This window comes from Trachypithecus francoisi, unplaced genomic scaffold, assembly GCF_009764315.1.
Source record: "Trachypithecus francoisi isolate TF-2019V2 unplaced genomic scaffold, Tfra_2.0 Contig00298, whole genome shotgun sequence".
Taxonomy (NCBI): Eukaryota; Metazoa; Chordata; class Mammalia; order Primates; family Cercopithecidae; genus Trachypithecus; species Trachypithecus francoisi.
The window spans coordinates 6,629-28,614 of NW_022680552.1; the positions used below are offsets into that span (position 1 = coordinate 6,629).

A 21,986-nucleotide genomic window follows, 5' to 3' on the forward strand; every position below is an offset into this window, starting at 1 on the left:
TTGTTGCCCAGGCTAGAGTGCAGTGGCACGATCTCAGCTCTCGGCAACCTCCACCTCCTGGGTTTAAGCGATTCTCCTGCCTCAGCCTCCTGAGTAGCTGGGATTACAGGTGCCCACCACCAAGCCCAGCTAATTTTGTATTTTTGGTAGAGACGGGGTTTGTCCATGCTAGTCAGGCTGGTCTGAACTCCTGACCTCAGGTGACCCCCCCATCTCGGCCTCCCAAAGTGCTGGGATTACAGGTGTGAGCCACCCTGCCCCACCCTGTACTTTCTAATCTCATAGCTAATTTGTTACTCCTGCAAAGGCAGACTGGTCCCCAGGCAAGAAGTGGGTCTTTATAGGAAAGGGCTGTTATCAGTTTATTTTATTTGATTTTTTGAGACAGAGTCTTGCTCTGTCACTCAGGCTGGAGTGCAGTGGTACGATCTCAGCTCACTGCAACGTCCACCTCCCAGGTTCAGGTGATTCTCCTGCCTCAGCCTCCCGAGCAGCTGGCATTACAGGTGCCTGCCACCATGCCCAGATAATTTTTGTATTCTTAGTAGAGACAGGGTTTCACCATGTTGGCCAGGCTAGTCTTGAACTCCTGACCTCAAGTAATCTGCCTGCCTCATCCTCCCAAAGTGCTGGGATTACAGGCGTGAGCCACCGCACCCGGTCATGTCATCAATTTTGTTTCATAGTCAAACTATGAACTGAATTCCTTCCCGAAGTTAGCTTGGCCTACGTGTAGGAATGAACAAGGACAGCTTAAAGGTTAGAAGCAAGATGGAATTGGTTAGGTCTGACTTCTTTCACTATCATAATTTCCTCAGGTATAATTTCATCAGTTGTAATTTTGCAAAGATTGTTTCAACACCCAGGGGCAACTGTTTAAAGACATTTTATTCTGTCCAGATGTGGCGGCTCACGCCTATGATCCCAGCACTTTGGGAGGCGAGGTACGTGGATCACTTGAGGCCAGGAGTTCTGAGACCAGCCTGACCAACATGGTAAAACCCCATCTCTACTAAAAATACAAACATTAGCCGGGCATGGTGGCACACGCCTATAATCCCAGCTATGCGGGCGGCTGAGGCAGGAGCATCCACTTGAACCACGGAGGCGGAGGTTGCAGTGAGTCAAGATCGCACCACTGCGCTCCAGCCTGGGCAACAGAGCGAGGCTCTGTCATAGTGATAGATATATACACACACACGTGTATATATATATCATGTACATATATTGTGTATATATATGATAAACACATTTTATTCTTTTTTTCCCTGTAGTTAGCTGATAAATTACCTAAAATGTTAAAGTTGCAGAGTAGGATCACCCATTATCTTCATGTTCCTGGAATTTGTGATACAAAGAACAGTGTATCGCCAATCAATAGCTTGTGTTATTTTAATGAACCAATATAGGAACTGCCCCACTTTTTAAAACCCACCTGAATATATGTTGCTAATCAGAGCATATTTTCAAGGCAACTTGAATCTATGTCTCCCAGGTTGCAGTCCTCAAATTTGACCTAAATAAACTCTACTTATATTAATTTTTACCTCAATTCCTTTAGTTTGACAGTTTTATATTTGTGGGAGTGGGTCAGTATAAGCATACAAGATGTACAAGCTAATCCTATTTTCCCCTCTTTTTTTTTTTTTTTTTGTTTGTTGTTGTGGCAGGGTCTTGCTCCATAGCTCAGGCTGGAATGCAGTGGTGCAATGTTGGCTCACTAATCCCCCTCTGATAAAATACATTTACCAGGAACAGCCCTAACCTCACACTCCATTCCAGCCTGGCTCTCTAACTTTCTGCCTCATTCCACTGGCTAGTCCTTAAGACCCTGACCTAATACTCTCTTTTTGAAGTCTCTGGCTCCAATCCTCAGCACCATATTCCTTTGCCCAAATCTGGAATCCCAGGGCCTCTTGAAGGTTTCCCAATACATGTAAGGCCCACTCCTAGGCATGCATGCATGCCTCTACTATATAATGAGGACTTCTGGAAGCCACCAGCTCTAGAGTTTCTGAAAACGTCAACAAGACTGCCTTTGAAACCAGAGGGTGGGTGGTGGTGAGAACATCCTGTGAAGGGTGCCAGCTGGTTTATACCAGTCAGTGTGCCAAACTGCTCCTCTAAAGATAAGAGGTGGTGCTGTTTTAATTCCTCCAGTTTTAAGATGCACTTTACTATTATTACCCTTTTTAGTTTAGAAAGATAAAAGTTGAAGAAGCAGGGCTAGCACTGAAACCGATAATTATGTTAATCAAAAATCCTACCCACCTCCAGAAAACCTTTTCACAGAGCTGCTGAAAGTGGTAAATTGATTGGTTTAAGCTGTATGTTCTCTTCATGCCACTTTCTTTTTTTCTTTTTCATTTTTTTCTTCCCGCCACTTTCAAGCTAAAAGAGTGAACAGATAGTAAAATAGCTACACTAAATGGAGTTCAGAGGAGAAAAAAAGGACAGACTATCTGACAAACCAGTGTCTGGGTCTTCTAGTTAAGAATTAGAGGCCAGGTGTGGTGGCTCACTCCTGTAATTCCAGCACTTTAGGAGGCTGAGGCAGGTGGATCACCTGAGGTCAGGAGTCCAAGGCCAGCCTGATCAACATGGTGAAACCCCGTCTGTACTAAAAATACAAAAATTAGCCGGGTGTGGTTGCGGGCGCCTGTAATCATAGCTACTTGGGAGGCTGAGGCAGGAGAATCTCTTGAACCCTGGAGGCAGAGGTTGCAGTGAGCCAAGATTGTGTCATTGCACTCCAGCCTGGGAAACAAGAGACAGACTCTGTCTCAAAAAGAAAAAAAAAAACAAATAAACAAAACATAAGAATTAGGACCATACTTTTATTTTATTTTATTACTTTTTAGACAGGAATCACTCAGACTGCATTCTTTCTCTCTTACTCTCCTGCAGGAAGAGAATGATCATGAATGGCAAATGGCAGGTGCAGTGAAGCAAGAAAAGCTGGCTTCAGGCTCAGAAGAGAATGCTGTGCCTCTTCCTCATGGTTTCCGGTGCCCTGCATGTTCAGAGAAACTTCTCTAGTAATGAATGAACTGTAGAAATGATCCCTGAAAATATGGTCTTGATACTTTATTTTTGTGGCGATTTTTTTTTTTTTTTTTTTTTTTTTTTGAGATGGAATTTTGCTCTTGTTGCCCAGGCTGGAGTGCAATGGCATGATCTCCACTCACCGTAACCTCCGCCTCCCGGGTTCAAGCAATTCCTCTGCCTCAGCCTCCCAAGTAGCTGGGATTACAGGCGTGTGCCACCCCGCCTGGCTAATTTTGTATTTTTAGTAGAGACAGGATTTCTCCATTTTGGTCAGGCTGGTCTCGAACTCACTACCTCAGGTGATCTGCCCGCCTCGGCCTCCCAAAGTTCTGGGATTACAGGGGTGAGCCACTGCGCCCGGCCAGGACCAAAAGGAGCAGCTTGGGATCCTTATACTGTGAAAACACGTTCATGTCTTTCTTAATTAAGATTTTATGCTGGGCGAGGTGGCTCATGCCTTTAATCCCAACACTTTGAGAGGCCAAGGTGGGCAGATCACTTGAGGTCAGGAGTTCAAAATCAGCCTGGCCAACGTGGTGAAACCCCGTCACTACTAAAAATACAACGAACAATTAGCTGGGCATGGTGGTGCATGCCTGTAGTCCCTGCCACTCAGGAGGCTGAGGCACGAGAATCCCTTGAACCCAGGAGGCAGAGGTTGCAGTGAGCCGAGATTGTGCCACTGCATCCCAGCCCAGGCGACAGAGCAAGACTCCGTCTCAGACAAAAAAAAAAAAAAGATTTTAAAGTATCTATTTGCCAGTTCATATGTAGTTGATTTGGAGCATGTGCTACAAGATTGGTTCTAAATATACATAAACTAAGAGATGAGAAAGTTATTGCTAAGCTAAATTCAACCAATTACACTTTCTTTTTTTCTGCTCTCTCCTTGCACCTATATTATTCTAATTCTATTTGTCAGGCTGCTTACTTTTACAATCTTTTTTAGTGTAGAAAAGGTAGAAAAAAGGTAGAAAAAAATGATATCATGAACACTTTAATTAAAAAAAATCTTTTTAAATAGAGACGAGGTCTCACTGTGTTGCTCAGGTTGGTCTCAAACTCCTGAGCTCAAATGATCCTCCCTCTTTGGCCTCCCAAAGTGGTGGGATTACAGATATGAGCCATCACAGCAGGCCCAAAGCAGATGTTTCAATAAGCACTATTACTCAAAGCCAGATATGTGATTTTGAACAAGTTACTTTATTTTCCTCTAAACTCCAAATTACTCAAGTGATAATGCCTCCTGTTCAGGGATTTTATGAAGATTAAGTAACAATAAAAATAAGCACAAAATAAACAAAAAAATAGCACAGTGTAGGCATTCAGGAATTATTAGTTGAAGTTTCAACCCTTCCTCTATGTATACCCCTTACTTTGTGAGATTACAGGAAGGATGACAAAAAAGGATATGGTGGGGTTTTTTTTGTTTTTTTTTTTTCTGAGACGGAGTTTCACTCTTGTTGCCCAGGCTGGAGTGCAGTGGTGCGATCTTGGCTCACTGCAACCACTGCCTCCCAGGTTCAAGTGATTCTCCTACCTCAGCCTCCCAAGTAGCTGGGATTACAGGTGCATGCCACCATGCCCAGCTAATTTTTGTATTTTTAGTAGAGATGGGGTTTCATCACAGTGGTCAGACTGGTCTCAAACTCCTGACACCTGCCTCAGCCTCCCAAAGTGCTGGGATTACAGGAATGAGCCACCACGCCTGACCTTTGTTGTTTTTTTGAGATGGAGTCTCCCTTTGTTGCCCAGGCTGGAGTACAGTGGCACCATCTTGGCTCACTGCAACCTCTGCCTCCCAGGTTCAAGTGATTCTCCTACCTCAGCCTCCTGAGTAGCTGGCATTACAGGTGCCTGCCACCTCGCCCAGCTAATTTTTGTATTTTTAGTAGAGACGGGGTTTCACCGTGTTGGCCAGGCTGGTCTCGTACTCCTGACCTCAAGTAATCCACCCACCTCGGCCTCCCAAAGTGCTGGGATTACAGGCGTGAGCCACTGCGCCCAGCCCAAAAAAGTATATGTTTGCTGAGCCCTTTAATTGTTGAAAATGATCCTTGAAAAAAAGAAAAATTAATGACAGGACTAGGAATGTACACCAGCCAGGAAGTAGAATTAAGAAAGTTTAAATGCAATGGATGAAAACTATAGGCAGGCCGGGTGCAGTGGCTCACGCCTGTAATCATAACACTTAGGGTGGCCAAGGCCAATGGATTACTTGAGCTCAGGAGTTTGAGACCAGCCCGGGCAACATAGTGAAACCCCATCTCTGCAGAAAAATACAAAAATTAACAGGGCATGGTGGCTCACGCCTGCACTCCTAGCTACTTGGGGGATGAGGCAGGAGGATTGCTTGAGCCCAGGAGGCAGAGGTTGTAGTGAGCCCAGATCGCTCCACTGCACTCTAGCCTGGGTGACAGAGTCAGATCCTGTCTCAAAACAAAAAAGAAGAACATTATAGGCAAAGAAATACAGATTTCTTTAATACTTAAAAGAGAATTATTGTGAAGTTGATATGAATTAATGTGAAATAAGACTACCAATGCCAGGCGCAGTGGCTCACACCTGTAATCCCAGCACTTTGGGAGGCTGAGGCGGGAGGATCACCTCCGGTCAGGAGTTTGAGACCAGCCTGGCCAACGTGGCGAAACCTCATCTCTACTAAAAATACAAAAATTAGCTGGGTGTAGTGGTGCACCTGTAATGCCAACTACTCAGGAGGCTGAGGCAGAAGAATTGCTTGAAACTGGGTGGTGGAGGTTGCAGAAGATTGCGCCACTACACTCCATCCTGTGTGACAGAGCAAAACTCCATCTCAAAAAAAAAAAAAAAAGGCCGGGCGCGGTGGCTCAAGCCTGTAATCCCAGCACTTTGGGAGGCCGAGACGGGCAGATCACGAGGTCAGGAGATCGAGACCATCCTGGCTAACACAGTGAAACCCCGTCTCTACTAAAAAATACAAAAAACTAGCCGGGCGAGGTGGCGGGCGCCTGTAGTCCCAGCTACTTGGGAGGCTGAGGCAGGAGAATGGCATAAACCGGGAGGAGGAGCTTGCAGTGAGCTGAGATCCGGCCACTGTACTCCAGTCTGGGTGACAGAGCGAGACTCCGTCTCAAAAACAAAAAACAAAAAAAAACTACCACACTAATGTGGTATTTTTAGGATTTTTTCTTTTTTCTTTTTTCTTTTTTTTTTGAGATGGCCTGGCTTTTCTTTTTTATCATATGATCTCTAACTGATGTATGTGACACAGTAATACAAAACTATCTGAGCTATAAAAGAAATATGAAAGGCTTCTGTTTTCTTTTGTAGGCCTTCTGGAACTTTGCCTCAGACTCAGATACCAATGAGTCCTAATCATACCAATATCCCTACTCATTGCCTGCTTGTTTTTGGATTTACACATTTGACTTTCTCATCTCATATCCTAGAAAAGTATTTAGTAAGAGTTGGATCTGGCCAGGTGGGGTGGCTAATGCCTGTAATCCTAGCACTTTGGGAGGCTGAGGCGAGTGGGTCACCTAAGGACAGGAGTTGGAAAGCAGCCTGGCCAACATGGTGAAACCCCGTCTCTACTAAAAATACAAAGATTAGCTGGGTGTGGTGGCGGGCTCCTATAATCCCAGCTACTCAGGAGGCTGAGGCAGGATAATCGCTTGAACCCTGGGGGCAGAGGTTGCTGTGAGCCAAGATTGTGCCACTTCCCTCCAGCCTGGGTGAAAGAGCAAAACAACAAAAGAAAAAAAGAGTTGGATTTAATTTTCTAAGCATTAGGTTAAATTTGTTATGCTAGATAACATGATATCCTAAGATAAGCCAAGCATTATAAAGATGGATCTGATGATTGCCAGGAATGTATTATTTATGCAGTAATGATAACACATTGAAACAAAGCCATGTTTTCTCCCATTTTTAAAAACATGTTTTGATGATGAAGGATATAAAATACAGAGTCACAGTGAAAGCCTGCAGCTTGTCAGATGATTACAAATGATTGCTATGAGGCTAATGAAGTGAAATTTACTCCTAGGTTGAGTAGATGATAAAAGGAATGTTAAGTAGATTATAGTCTCAATCATGAATATATTCACCTAATTAACATTTTCCTACCTTTGAATTTAAATATCAAAATTGATACGTGAGAGTTGATTTGTAATACAAAATTTACTACTTTTGATAGTCATTTCTCACCTAAGCTTGCAGCATGTAATAATTTTTTTCCCACAAATCTTTTCCTACATTAAAAAAATACATAAAAATCTTGGCCAGGCATGGTGGCTCTCGCCTGTAATCCCAGCACTTTAGGAGGCCGAGGTGGGCGGATCACCTGAGGTCAGGAGTTCGAGACTGGCCTGGCCAACATGGCTAAACCACATCTCTATTAAAAATACAAAAATTAGCCAGTCATGGTGCCACGCACCTGTAGTACTAGCTACTCAGAAGGCTGAGGCAGGAGAATGGCTTGAACCTGGGAGGTGGAGGCTGCAGTGAGCCAAGATCGTGCCACTGCATTCCAGCCTGGGCAACAGGGCGAGACCCCATCTTAAGAAAAAAAAAACAACTAACTTATTTGGGTTGGGCGCAGCGGCTCATGCCTGTAATCCCAGCATATTGGGAGGCCCTGGTGGGCAGATCACTTGAGGTCAGGAGTTCAAGACCATCCTCGACAAAATGGTGAAACCCAGACTCAACAAAAAATACAAAAAACTAGCTGGGTGTGGTGGCACTTGCCTGTAGTCCCAGCTACTGGGGAAGCTGAGGCACGATCGCTTGAGCCTAGAAGGCGGAGGCTGCAGTGAGCAGAGACTGCAAGATTACACCACTGCACTCCAGCCTGGGCAACAGAGTGAAATTCTGTCTCTAAAACAAACAAACAAAAAAATTTGTTTAATTGGTAAGAATCAGTTTCACTAGGGATAAAAGTCAGAAGAACAGAAATTGTGAGTTCCTTTGTGAAGATTCAAGGACCTTCAAGGACCTCTGAACAGCCAAGGATAATCATTCCTATTTTTCATCTTCAATGGAAAAAAGAGCCCATTATACCTTTCTAGCCTATACTGGAATAAATAACAATTAAATGTTATTTATTGTAAACTAACAAAGGAAACAGTGTAAGTTAATGAAATGTAGTCTCTACAACTTGTTAGACTTTTTATTTTTTATTTATTTGTTATTTTTAGTTGGACTTTGTTTTTGAGACAGAATCTCGCTCTGCCACCCAGTCTGGAGTGCAATGGCTTGATCTCAGCTCACTGCAACCTTTGTCTCCCAGATTCAAGTGATTCTCCCTGCCTCAGCCTCCCTAGTAGCTGGGATTACAGGCACACACCAGCATGCCCGGCTATTTTTAGTAGAGTCAGGGTTTTGCCATGTTGACCAGGCAGGTCTCCAACTCCTGACCTCAGGTCATCTGCCCGCTTTGACCTCCCAAAGTGCTGAGATTACAGGCTTGAGCCACCGCACCAAGCAACAAGCTAATTTTTGTGTGTTTAGTAGAGACCGGCCTTCACTTCATGTTGGCCAGACAGGTCTCGAACTAGACCTCAAGTGATCCACTGGGCTCGGCCTCCCAAAGTGCTGGGTTTACAGGCCAGAGACCCCGCTCCCGGCCGGCATTGATGTTACTTAAATTACAAAGTAACCGGCCAGGCGCAGTCGCTCACGCCTATAATCCCAGCATTTTCAGAGGCTGAGGCAGGCGAAACACCTGAGGTCGGGAGTTCCTGAGACCAGCCTGAGCAACATGGAGAAACCCCGTCTCTACTAAAAAATAAAAACACAAAATTAGCCGGCATGGTGGCACATGCCTGTATTCCCTGCTATTCAGGAGGCTGAGGCAGGAGAATCGCTTGAACCTGGGAGGCAGAGGTTGTTGCAGTGAGCCGAGATCGCACCATTGCACTGTAGCCTAGGCAACAAGAGCCAGACTCCGTCTCAAGAAATAAAAATTACAGCCTGGCACAGTGGCTTATGCCTGTAGGCCCAGCACTTTGGGAGGCCCAGGCAGGCAGATCACTAGATCAGGATCAGCCCTAGGCTGAGCTGCAGCTGGCGTTCGAACGTGACAGCAGCGGTGGCAACGCAGAACCTGTCCGTGCCACCAGCAGCGACGAACTCCAGGGTCGGACACCGCCACTGCACCTAAGTCAGGCGGTGGGACCTCAGCTGTGGGAGGGCGGGAACCTGCCGCAAAGCCTCATCCGGTCAGCTATACAGGGCCCAGAGGTCGCGAGCTTGCGCTGCCAGCGCCGGCCAAGGAAGAGCAGAGCCCAGGGTGGAAGGGGGTGCACTCGACGACCCTCAGCGGTCTGGGCCCAGCCCTGCAGCCTCCACTGGGGACTCAGGTGCAGCTCCCACCTGAACATGGCACGCGGCAGCAGGGGCTCCAACCCGGACCCTGTCAGCGCCACCAGCAGGGCAGATACTTGGGCCAGAAGCCTCCAGGGCGCCTAAGTCAGGGGGTGGGTCCCCAGTTGCAGGAAGGCGGGAATCGACGCTCAGCGCCACCCTGGAGGCTGCATGGTGCCCAGCACCAGGGTCCAGCTCCTGGATCGCGGGTCGAGGAGAGGCCAGGGGCGGCTATGTCAAGCAGGCCGTGTTGCAGGGCGCCCCCCACGTTCCGCTCCAAGGGGGCCCGCCAGCCCGGCAGCGCCTCAGCGGCAGGTGCCACCTGCACGCGGTGCCCGGTGGAGCGCGGCCAGGGCGCGTGTCTTCTCAGCCTGTTGAGTTGCGCATGAGCTGCTGCCTAACGGCTCTGCTCAGAATTTCTCCCGAGAGAGGCCGGAGTGTCCAAGAGCTTGGCGATACAGAAATTTTTACTGGTGTCGGGGCGGGTGCGGGAACTAAAGAAGGGCGAGTGGGAGCTGGGTGGGTGCTGGGGAAGGGCCAGCAGGAAGCGAGGGCGAGCGGTAGGGGCTGGGGAAGGGCGAGCGGGAGGCGTGGGTTCTCTCTAGCAGGGGCTGCAGCCATGAAGAGGCTCTCAGCTGCCGCTGGCAAGGGCGTGCCGGGCCCGAAGCTCCTGAGGGCCTCCAGCGAGCTGGTCTACACCAAGAACGACTGGTACATCATCCACTTCGGGGATCTCGGGAAGATCCATAAAGCTGCCTCCCTGGGCCAAGTCCGGAAGCTGGAGAGTATGACAGTAAAGAAGAAAAGCATAGACCTGAATAAAGGAGATGCCAAGAAGAGGTACCAGGCCCTGCCTGAGCCGGGGCTGTAGGAGGAGGTGGTGGCTGTGGGAGGATCGCCCCTTCAGAATGAGGGGCTGGGGGGCCTGGGGTGAGGGGAGCAGGTGGAGGAGTGGCGTGTGGGGGAGAGGCGGGCTGTGGGGCGGCCATCCTGGGCAGGCCCCCCAGGCCTGGGATGGGGGCGCCCTGCAGGGCAGAGGGCCCAGGCCACCTTAAAACTTTAGTTGCTTTCTTCTTCACTCCCACTTCCTCTCACGGAGCACTGTGTAGAAAATTTTAGAGTGATTTAACTCACAAAATTAAGTACATACAGGGTTTTACTTTTAATGTACAGGTTTTAAAAGATAATGTTAGATACACTATGAAATGGTGCATAATGAAATAATTCCTATAATATATGAACTTCTTGGCTAAAAATTCTTTGGAGAAAGTCCAATGTCCATTTTGATATCAATGAATGTCTATGTAAATATGTTCTTTGCTGAGGGACCCTAGAAGGAAACTTGGAGGTGGGAAGATGGTTTATGTTCTTGAATTTAAGAAGACTCATTTTTCTCAAGATGCAACTTCTTTATCAGTTTTACATAAACCAAATAAAGTTATCAACGTTTTAACATTTTTAAAATTACACAGGCTTTTACTATTGTGATGACATTTTAAATATTTTGTAACGGAGTAGAAAAGTCCTGCCCTTCTAGACATCAACATGTGCTATTAATTTGCACAAGATGGGCCGGGAGCAGTGGCTCACGCCTGTAATTCCAGCACTTTGGGTGGCTGAGGCAGGTGGATCATCTGAGGTCAGGAGTTCAAGACCAGCCTGGCCAATATGGTGAAACACCGTCTCTACAAAAGTACAAAACTTAGCCGGGCCTGATGTCGGCTGCCTGTAATTCCAGCTACTCGGGAGGCTGAGGCGGGAGAATCACTTGAACCTGATAGGTTGAGGTTGCAGTGAGCTGAGATCCTGCCATTGCAATCCAGCCTAGGCGACAGAGTGAGGCTCTGTCTAAAAAAACAAATAAACAAACAAAAAATCACAAATTGTTTGCTAACAGCTGAAAAGACAGGTAATTGAATACAACAGAATAGAAAATCCAGAAACACCCAAATATATGTAAGAATTTAGAACTTGATAATGGTCACACTTTATACTAGTAGGAAAAGAATTAGTTTCATAAGTGAAATGCCTGCTTTTTGGAAAAAACTAGATTTTTATTGCACAAAATAAGTTCCTGATGGAATATAGATTTAAAATTTTTAATATACAAAATGATAAAAAATACCAGAAAAACATAAATGTCTATTTACACAGATACATTTTTATGTTGACAAAACCTTTCTAAGAAGCTCAGAAGCAAGCATTCTGAAGGGTAATTTAGTAAAACAAAAATTAAATTACCCTGCATATGTGAAAAAATAAAAGGCAGCATACTTGTAAATATTTACTACTCATGTATGTGTATGTGTGTATACATATTAGATTTAAAAATCTTTGTTTTATAGAGAATTCACTCAAATCAACAGAAAATCCTCTAATTTAAAATTGGGCAATTTAAATTAGTTATCTAAATTGCAGATCTAAAAAAAGTACTGGGCCTCTAATTTAAAACTGGGCAAAGTCCTTTTTTAAGATCTGCGAGTGACCTATGCACATAGGAAACAATATTTAGTGTTCCTGGTTAGAGAAGACATTGAAGTTAAAAGAGGAATCAAATACTGTTTTCTACCTACAAAGTTTGTGAGGATAAAAAGCAGTGACATTCATAGTACTCTTTAAAGTGTAAGTTTTGGATGACTTTTCAAATAGACAATTTGATGGTAAGTACTATATTTAAAAATTGTATATGCCCATTAGTGATCAATTCTATTACACTAAAATATTTTTAGAGAATAATGAAACATACTCACAATTTCTTTTCTGAGCACTGCTTAAAATATCAATGTATTAAAAAGAATCCATTTAATGGTTTTTACAAATACATTTCAGTGAGTTTACAGCATGGGATAATATGTGACCACTCAAGGCAGAAACATATACAGAAGTATGTTGACATTTGAAAATGGATTTTGGTGTACCAAGTGAGGGTAAAATTCAGTTTGATTATACATACAGACTATGGTCTTGTGTTATCGGAAATTATGTCCAAAATATGATAAAATCTGTTATTTGAGGACATTTGTTTTAATATAAAATGCTTTTCCTTTTTATTATTTTTGATTTCTGCATTGAGCATGTACAATGCTATTAGTAAAAGTTTATTATTAATGAAATAATTTTTGGGAAGAGCAGCAATATGTATTTTGCACAGATGAAGATAATTTCTCGCTTTATATATTTTTTCTGTGCATTAGTATATTCTGTGAACTTTTAGCATCTTCAGAAGAGAATCTTTTTATCTGTGCTTATTGATTTACACATACATTTTATTAAACACATATTTTTATTATACATAGATTTATTACTTATATGTCAATAACTATAGATTAATCATTTTAGTGTAGTTTTATTATTAGAAAAATAAAATAGCAAATATAAGTGCTTTATTTATAGCAATTTTTAAAGATATTGAACTTCCTAACTTATTTATCTATTCTTTTAATCCATTCATCACATGTAAGCTGAATGCCTATTATGTAGAAGATACATTCTATTAACTCTCAAGACCTTTTCATCCTTAAAAATTTCACATTTACCTGCTCAGCCTGAGCAAAGTGAGGGATTTAAAATTGGAGTATTAGAGCTGAATCTCAATTTAAGCTTTTCCTCTCATCTTTCAAACAAAAACACTTCTGAAGTGAGAAACTAGTAAAAGATAACTACCAACCATGATATTGGAAATTTATAACAGCTCTAAATAGTAATATTAATCGTCAAAAACATCTAATTTACATGCATTCTATAAATCTAAATATGAATTTCCATACATTCTGTAAATCTAAATATGGAATAAAATGAGCCATACCTATTTATTTGAATCCAAAGTTTTCTTTGGCTTGAAGTTTTTAAAATATTAAAGAAATAGCTTGTTTTAACAATTTGTTGTTTTTATTTCAACTCTCCTTTTGTGTAGTACTCTTAAAGGGTATAATTTCTTTCAGTGTCAATCCTGTGAGTAGGACTGCCATACATATGTATGTATATACCATATTCCACTTCTTGGAAGGCACTGTGAATTGTGTGATGCCTCCTTATTTTATGCACCAATAAAAGATTGTTTAAATTTCTGCCAAATATAGTTGTAATAAATAATGAATTATAAATGACATTTCCATGTCAGAGATGTTAAAATTTGAGAAATTGAGCATCTTAGAATCTTTAAAATACTGTGTTACCTCTAACTTTTAAAACACACCACAAAGTAGGCATAATTGCACCATTTTACTTAAAATGTTTTCTTTGTTAAGTAGTAGTAATAATTATAATATCTAACAATTACTGAGCTGTTACACGTACTAGGAACTCTCCCAAATACTTTGCGTAGATTCTCATTGAGGCATCACAGTGATGTCCTGAGATAACTACTGTATTCATCTTCATTTGATTGATGAGAAAATCGAGGTGCAGAAAGTTTAAGTGACAGCTAGAAAGTGAAAGATCTTAAAGTAATATTCAAGCTCAAGTTGAACTGAATCCAAAGGTCAAGTTCTTTGTATTCAAGCAGGCCACTCTTTCGTTAATGTAGTGAGCAAAAAGAGTGAATGAACATTGTACTTTCTTCAGGAGAATATTAAATATTTGTTTTGAAGGCAGAGAAAGAGCCTGGTATTTAATGTTTACAATTACATAAATCATTGTATGTTTTGAGACAGTGGACTAAACTTTGCCAACAAGTCCTCTCACTCTCATAGGACTGCTCTACACTGGGCCTGTGTCAACGGTCATGCAGAAGTAGTAACATTTCTGGTAGACAGAAAGTGCCAACTTGATGTCCTTGATGGCGAAAGCAGGACACCTCTGATGAAGGTATATAGTAGTCAATTTTTTTCAGTAGAAGATGGATTTAGTTCAAATACACAGAATAAAAATGAATTCAGTTGAAATGCAACTAGTCTGTGAAACCTGTGGAATACTTATTTTGATTTCCTATAATTTATAATTTACTTCTTGCTTTAATACCGACAGGCTCTCCAATGCCAGAGGGAGGCTTGTGCAAATATTCTGATAGATTCTGGTGCTGATGTAAATGCTGTAGATATGTATGGCAACACAGCTCTCCATTATGCTGTTTATAGTGAGAATTTATCAATGGTGGCAAAACTGCTGTCCCATGATGCAGTCATCGAAGTGCGAAACAAGGTAGACGTTAACCAATGTTATTTTCAAAATACTTGAAATCCATTTGTTTTAACGTTAACATACGTAAAACTGTTATATTTGGAAGCTCAAACATTCCTTGAATGAAAATAAGTTGAAAGAACTTAATTACCTAAGGTTTTACTTTAAATATTAATATTTTTACAAGAACTATTAGAGACTATGGCTTTTCTGTGCATTTATGATAAATATTTGAGTTTGTTAAAGGTAAAACTTTTTCAAATATTCTTTCCCACCCAAGTTTTTTTTCTTTCCAATTATTGTAAAACTACAGGAAAGCAAAATTTGCCTTCATAAATTGAGCCAACATGTAAAATTTAGGAGACATGCAGAAATCTAGATTTCTTCTTAAAGGATTGAATCTGGTGTCTCTTGAGCCCATATGACTGGCATGCTAAGAAGACATTTTAGCTTTACACAAAGCATATGTTTCCAGTTTGCTACTGTGCCCACCTAGTTACATCACTTACGCAACTTACCTCTTTTGCCTTTGTAAATATTTCAGTGATCAATTCCTCTCTCATAGTACATGTTGGTAAAGATTTCAAGGTATTCAAGGCAGTTTATTGGTGTTTATAATATATAGTTTATATTTTACATTAATTCATTAATATTGGGGTTGACTTCTAGAATTTAGAAGATTTTTTTAAACAATGATTTTTCTGTATATAAACCATAAATAATAATCTTTTATTAGAATGCTTTTAAGCCTTTTTAGATTAATCATGGTTGTATTTGAATAAGTTATGCACATTGCAGAAAATATTATATCCTTCTTCTCAGAATTGTCCCTTAAAATTCAAGTGATTTAGGGGCTTCTATTATGCTAATCCACATAGATGAGTTAGAACTTTCATTAATAAGCCATTTTATTCATGTTTTTGATGTTTTGCCAAAAATTAAGTAGCAATTACAATAGAAACCAGAATCCAAATGGATTATTGCATTTTAAGAAATAGATATGCATTAGGATCCTAGGATTGTCATTATAATTGAGAATAAACTTTTATACTGACTTTCTAATAGCTGAGATAAAATCTTATCGTCTTGTAACAGAAGAAACCCCATGGACCATTTAATAATAAGCAGTCAAAGTTCATTTGAAGCCAATCTCTTTTAATTTAGAGCCACTTCCTTAGTGACTCATTTAGAGCAGGAGTGCCCGACATTGGCATCTGGGATCTTGGGATTATTGATAGAAGAGAATCAAGAGAGTTTTTATCACCTAGAGGAAACCTCAATTTTTCTTGGGAAGCTTACAAAACTGTATTCCTGAAATTCTAATTTGTCAAATGTTAATCTCTGCCACAAAAATACATTGTCAAATAAGTATTAGGCAAAGTTCAAGTCATTTATTGAATAATGGACATTTAATTCACAGTTTTATAATATTTCTTGAACATAGATAATGGTGGAATCTGTTGGGGTACAGTGCTTCTGGTAAGGTAATTATTCTCTGGAATATAGTTTAAGAAACACTGCCCTAGAGGTAATTATTTAGATTACTCATTTAGTCAAAAACAAATTATTTACTACTATGTCTTAGGGTTTAAGGATATAGAGATAAAAGATACAGCCCTTGCCCTCAAGAAGCTCTTGGTTTAGATGGGAAACCATAAAATCATTACAATATAATGATTTTTGGAGATAACCAGAGTTAATGTGGTGATGCAGAGGTTGAATGTTTATAAGGGAAGGTGCAGTGCATGGGATAGCACAGAAAAGGGAGAAAGAAGGGACTGCTATTGATTTACTTTCTATTTTATGTGTTTAAGTTAATAGGATATTATGCAAGGTATTCAGTTCAGTTGAGAAATATGTAATTTCATGATTATAAATTGTTTCGATATTTTGCAGGCTAGCCTCACACCTCTTTTACTGGCCATAATGAAAAGAAGTGAGCGAATTGTGAAATTCTTACTGACAAAAAATGCAAATGCAAATGCAGTTAATGAGTTTAAATGGTATGGTACTTCTTTTTTTTTTTTTTATTAAAAAACACTTGACTAGTGTTCTAAAGTAATAACACTCAAGTCAGAAATATTAAATTAACAATATTTAGTTAAAGTTATTAGATTATAGTGAAACATATCAACACAAATTATCAGAAGAAAAGCAATTATTTGGACTGGTCAACATAAAGAACAGTATATAGTAGCACTTCTCTTATTATATTGACTGATTTTTATGTGTAATCTGATGTTTTTGGTTGCATCATCTTCTATTAATGAAAGTGGTTCTGTATTAGTTTTAAGAAGTGTGAATCTTTTCAGTTTATTTTATAATTCAATATTGAATTATTAACAGTTTTATAGTATTTTTCTAACTTCTCTTTTTTATACACTTTTTAAAAAATGCAATATTTGCTGGGCACGATAGCTGTCGCCTGCTATCCCAGCACTTTGGGAGGCCAAGGTGATTGGATCACATGAGGCCAGGAGTTTGAGACCAGCTTAGCCAATATGGTGAAACCCTATCTCTAATAAAAACACAAAAATTAGCTGGGCATGGTGGCACATGCCTGTAGTCCCAGCTACTCAGGGGGCTGAGGCACGAAAATTGCTTGACCCAAGAGGCAGAGGTTGCAGTGAGCTGAGATCATGCCACCACACTCCAGCCTGGGTAATAGAGTGAGATTCTGTCTCAAAGAAAAAAAAAAGCAATATTAAATAGAAATAGGAGTATAAAATCATTTTGTCTTTAGGATGACTATTTGCTTTAATAAAGTTGTTTTCCTTGAAGCATATTAATTTTAAGTTATCCCTATGTGACTGTTAATTGCTGTCACCAGATACTGTGAATTTATTATTATTTTTTCCTTTTTTATTCATAGGGTATTTTTAATTTGAATGGGTAGAGGGAAGAAAGACATCTTTAATTGGATTAATATTTTAGTTAATTAAGATAAGCCATAGGTGAGTGATAAAGAGAAAAGATGCTTTTGATTCACACAAGACTGAGTTTAATTTACAGCTTCCTCACTTGATAGGTGTGACTTTGCAAACATTACTTAATACCAAGTATGATTTTCTATATGAAAAGGAGAATAATAATATGTTCTTTAAGAATGATTATATTGAAGTAACATTATAAATATCAACAGCATTTAATTCAGTATTTCATACGTTGTTATCAGCATCATTAACTAAACTTACTATGACTGCTACTACTATCATTATTCCTAATATTGTTTTAAGCCTTCAGATTGCTCTCACTTGTCTAACTTCTAGCTGATTTTGAAGTACAAAATATTATATTAGACTGAGGAAGAAATAGATAATTTTTCACTTAAACATTTACCTCTTTGAGATTAGTGAACAAAGCATAATTCCTTGCCCCTCAAAGGACTTTATGTTAGCCAATTCTAGTATGCCATATCCCAATGGGACATGAGTCTTTTTGCCCCTTCCTTTTAGATTTGGTGGTGATTTGCAAGGATAAACACTTGAGCACTCAAGATACTTTGTTTGTTAGTACATGTAAATGGTTAATTCTACACTGACAGGCACATATTAAATTGGTTCTGCTCATAATAAGTTATCTCTTTGTTATTTTAGCACAGCCCTTATGCTTGCCATAAATGATGGAACACCAGAGATATTCCGCATGATTCTTCAGCAAAATGTTGACATCTTTGCTGAAGATATGTATGGAATGACTGCAGAACATTATGCTGCTGCTTGTGGATATAATTTGTAAGTGTTTACATTTAAAAGCTAGGTGAGATTTTATAGTTTGTTTCAGGTAGTTTTTGAATGACAGTGACTTAGTTCGCTTCATCAGCCAGAAACTAGGCAAAAAGCCAGACTAGTTAGAAGGAGTATTGGGTCCAGGATTCTTTATTTTAGGACTTTCAACAACTTTATCCCTAGGGATCCTAATGTTGACTGCTTGATTTGAAGTATAATCCCTATGCCCGGGATAAATACAGTGTCACAATGTTAATTTTTCTAATTAGTTATTGGGTCTTGAAATGTTCACTTTGGCAGAAAACCTGATAGTGTCCCCTGGGGGCTATCTTCCATATCTCAATACTTGAATTTTTAAAAAGAATCTAAGGGGTTCCTTAAGTCCAAGGAAGATAGTCATTTTGTATAAGTCAGAAGGACTGGGGGGGACATGGCCATTCTCTTCATTTTGTTATTTTCATTGATTCTGTTGCTGCATCGTTGCCATTGAAATTGCGCCTGCAGTCTGGCAATGATCGACCTTTGTGACCAGGATGCCCTTACTAACACAGATCCCTCAGTTTTCGTAGTGATCCATATGTACACTTCAAAGTTATTACAGTTTTTTAAAATTCACATACATATTCTCAGCCATTGTTTCCAAAGTACCAGCACTCTGCTCTGGCAGCTAGAACTTTTATCTTTAGCCACACACATAGTGAGCAAATTGACCCTTCTCCTCCCACTCAAAACCTCATGTGAAACCCACATCTTAACCTGGACTTGGCCTAGACCTTCATGTTAAGTTATCCTTTGAGTGACTTCTTTCTATTTTCTCTAGCAAATATTAGTTGTGATAGTTTAAAACTGTAAGTCAGGTTGAAATAATGTTACAGGAAGAAATTAGAGATCCATTTTTATTCTGTTACCAGATCTATATCCCTGGCCCTTTATATCCTGTGTAGCACCATTTAGTAGTTAGTGGAAGGTTTCATCTTATTCTGTAAAATCCCATGTCATCTTTCCAAAGTTGTAGTGGGTTCCAACTTGTGGTTGTCCCCTCAAGTGATTCTTTTCTCCTAAAAGTAAGAATCTTCCTTGTTACTTGCATCTCTACCTTGAGTTTTTAAAATATTTTCAAATTCTGCATTACCATGAAGCCATTCAATAGACTTCACTCTATATCAAGTAAGTTGTTTAGATTTAACAGAGCTAAGCCTCATCCATCACTGATAGTCTTCACATATAAAAGTAGGGATTTGTGCTGACTTCAGGGGTACATATGCTAAAATTGAAACAATGTCGAGAAGGTCAGCATGGTCCCTGCACAAGGATGACATACAAATCTGTGAAGTGTTGCATATTTCTTGCAGTCCCCAAAAGGACATCTGACTACTTTCTAACTAGCTCCAAGGAAACGGTGTGAGTCAAAGCAAAATGGGTGACACCCATTTTGCAATTGTGATTTTCATACAAGAAATATTTATGTAAGGTGATATATGAAATGAGGTGTGGTAACACATAGGATCTTCTGTGCAATATGTTGTTAGTAGGCATCTCAGAAATGAGAAAATACCAACTTGCATCTTCTTTGTGGAACTTATAAAAAATAAAGGTAGGGTTTTGTCTTCTACAGCAGCTGGAAATGAACATAGTGACTAAGCATCATTCTAACAAAGATTTGTTCATTCAGGTTAAGGGAGGTAGATAAAGAGTAGTAGTAGTCCAAGCCAGATGCTGACATCTGTTAGTTTTCTGCCTTTGGTGTGACTGATGAGCTCAGTAATAAAGGATAATCAGGTTATCCAATTTAATGAATTAATATATTTATAAATAAATTTCATTACAAATTATAAAATAGTTTAGATGCCTTGAATTACAAGCCACAAGGAATAGAACATCTAATAATCAAAAGCAGGAATTAATAACAGAAAACTGCAACATTTGAACAATATAACCTATGAATAAACACTTTTAAAAAAAAAAATTAAATTTATTTTTTGTAGAGACAGAGTCTCCCTGGGTTGCCCAGGCTGGTCTTGAACTTCTAGGCTCAAGCAATCCTCCTGTCTCAGCATCCCAAAGTGATTGCATCACAGGCATGAGCCACTGCACCAGGCCAACACATGGTGTTTTATTGGGAATTTTAAAATAGCTTCAGCAATAAGGTTCAAGAATAAATTATTTCATTGCTTCATTATTTCTTTGAGCATTTTAAAAATGTTTTCTTGTTAAATCTTTGTGATAACCTAGTGAAATAAGGCTCTAAAATCCTCACTTTTAGAAGACATTGAGCCTAAGATAAGCAACTTGTTCAAGAAAAAATACCTGTTGGTAACTGCGCTAGGACTTTTTCTGAGTTAGGGACATTTTCTATTAAGCCAAGCTAACTCGAGTTAAATTTACTGAGTTATACAGCCCTCAATTCATGAGTATTTCATCTTGCTTTATTTCTGCTTTCATTAGAAGCCTAATAAGTTCATAGAGCTTACAAACTTAAAGTCTATGGAATAAGTAATATTCTGATGTTAGCTCTGATATTGTCTGAAATACTCTAAGAACTTAATAAATTTAGTAAATGTTTTTTATATCAGCGTTAAAATAGTAATTTTATTTATTACATTTTTATACGTAGCATTCATCAACAACTTTTGAAACATATACGAAAATTATCTAAAAATCCTCAAAATACCAATCCAGGTAAGATTTCAGATAGTAAGCTACTCTTGGTGGTGCTACCATAAGATTATGGAAGTGTTGATCACGAAAAAGCAATTCAAAAAGCAATGTGTAAATAGCATGTGTTTACATATATATATGTGTATATGTGGGTGTGTACATATGTGTATATATAGCTTTGATTTAATTTTTTTAGTTTATTATTCAGAGTTAGTTAAGAATTTAGTTGTAGGTAGTTTATAATTTCAAAAAATGTTATCTGAAAAAGTATTTAATTATGGTCCCTAAATCCTATATAATACTTTTGTATATATAAGTAACACAATTTTGTATATTGTATGATTCCTCAATTGTCATAACAACTTAGACTTGTTATAAAATGTATAACCCTTTGTGTGATTGATGAGCTCAGTAATAGGGGATGATCAGGTTATCCAATTTAATTAATTAATATATTTATAAATAAATTTCATTACAAATTATAAAATAGTTTAGATGCCTTGAATTACAAGCCACAAGAATCGACCATCTAATAACGAAAAGTAGGAATTAATAACAGAAAATTGTAACATTTGAATTTTATAACCTGCGGGGGTCTATCCTGCAGACCCCGGCTGCGTGACAGATGAGACGCATATCCAGACACCGATATTCAGTGAAAGAGCAGCAAGGGTTCTCAGCCAATTTTACAGACACCAAGGAAGTTGCTGTAAAGAGTCAGCAGCCACAACCCTGGCAAGCTGGCCCTGTGGGCAAAGTTTTAATGACAAAGGCTTTGAGTCAACATACCTGTGGGTAATTAATCTGGTCGCCCCACCCCGGGAGAGCCATCCTGCCATAGGTGATCAAAGGGGAGTCTTAAAGCCGCATAAGTGGCCGGGCGCGGTGGCTCAGGCCTGTAATCCCAGCACTCTGGGAGGCCGAGGCGGGCGGATCACGAGGTCAGATGATCAAGACCATCCTAGCTAATATGGTGAAACCCCGTCTTTACTAAAAATACAAAAAATGAGCCAGGCTCTGTGGCGGGCGCCTGTAGTCCCAGCTACTCCAGAGCTGAGGCAGGAGAATGGCGTGGACCCGGGAGGC

The 21,986-nt window shown here is 40.1% G+C and overlaps 2 protein-coding genes, 1 long non-coding RNA gene and 2 other non-coding genes across 5 annotated transcripts in view; 3 read left to right on the plus strand and 2 right to left on the minus strand.

Annotated features, from left to right (window-relative positions):
• The first annotated feature begins 876 nt into the window (after nucleotides 1-876).
• On the plus strand, nucleotides 877-3,090 carry LOC117083188. Its single transcript, XR_004436993.1, has 2 exons — nucleotides 877-995; nucleotides 2,908-3,090. It is a non-coding gene; the product is annotated as an uncharacterized LOC117083188 (long non-coding RNA).
• On the minus strand, nucleotides 2,868-3,081 carry LOC117083199. The gene has a single exon (XR_004436995.1). It is a non-coding gene; the product is annotated as a small nucleolar RNA U3 (small nucleolar RNA).
• A 2,494-nt stretch (nucleotides 3,091-5,584) lies between the features above and the next one.
• On the minus strand, nucleotides 5,585-7,577 carry LOC117083195 (putative uncharacterized protein encoded by LINC00269; the record flags this gene model as incomplete). Its single annotated transcript, XM_033210532.1, has 2 exons — nucleotides 5,585-5,734; nucleotides 7,515-7,577. Coding segments are annotated over 2 exons (213 nt in total), but the record flags the coding sequence as incomplete, so codon positions are not given.
• A 2,313-nt stretch (nucleotides 7,578-9,890) lies between these two features.
• LOC117083176 (ankyrin repeat domain-containing protein 30B-like) overlaps nucleotides 9,891-21,986 on the plus strand; it is a 109,540-nt gene continuing 97,444 nt past the window's right edge. The window contains 6 exon segments of the mRNA XM_033210517.1: nucleotides 9,891-10,236; nucleotides 14,088-14,202; nucleotides 14,362-14,535; nucleotides 16,411-16,517; nucleotides 18,111-18,248; nucleotides 20,857-20,921. Of these exon segments, the coding sequence (XP_033066408.1) occupies nucleotides 10,016-10,236; nucleotides 14,088-14,202; nucleotides 14,362-14,535; nucleotides 16,411-16,517; nucleotides 18,111-18,248; nucleotides 20,857-20,921 (820 nt within the window). The 5' untranslated portion in view covers nucleotides 9,891-10,015.
• On the plus strand, nucleotides 19,483-19,589 carry LOC117083200. The gene has a single exon (XR_004436996.1). It is a non-coding gene; the product is annotated as a U6 spliceosomal RNA (small nuclear RNA).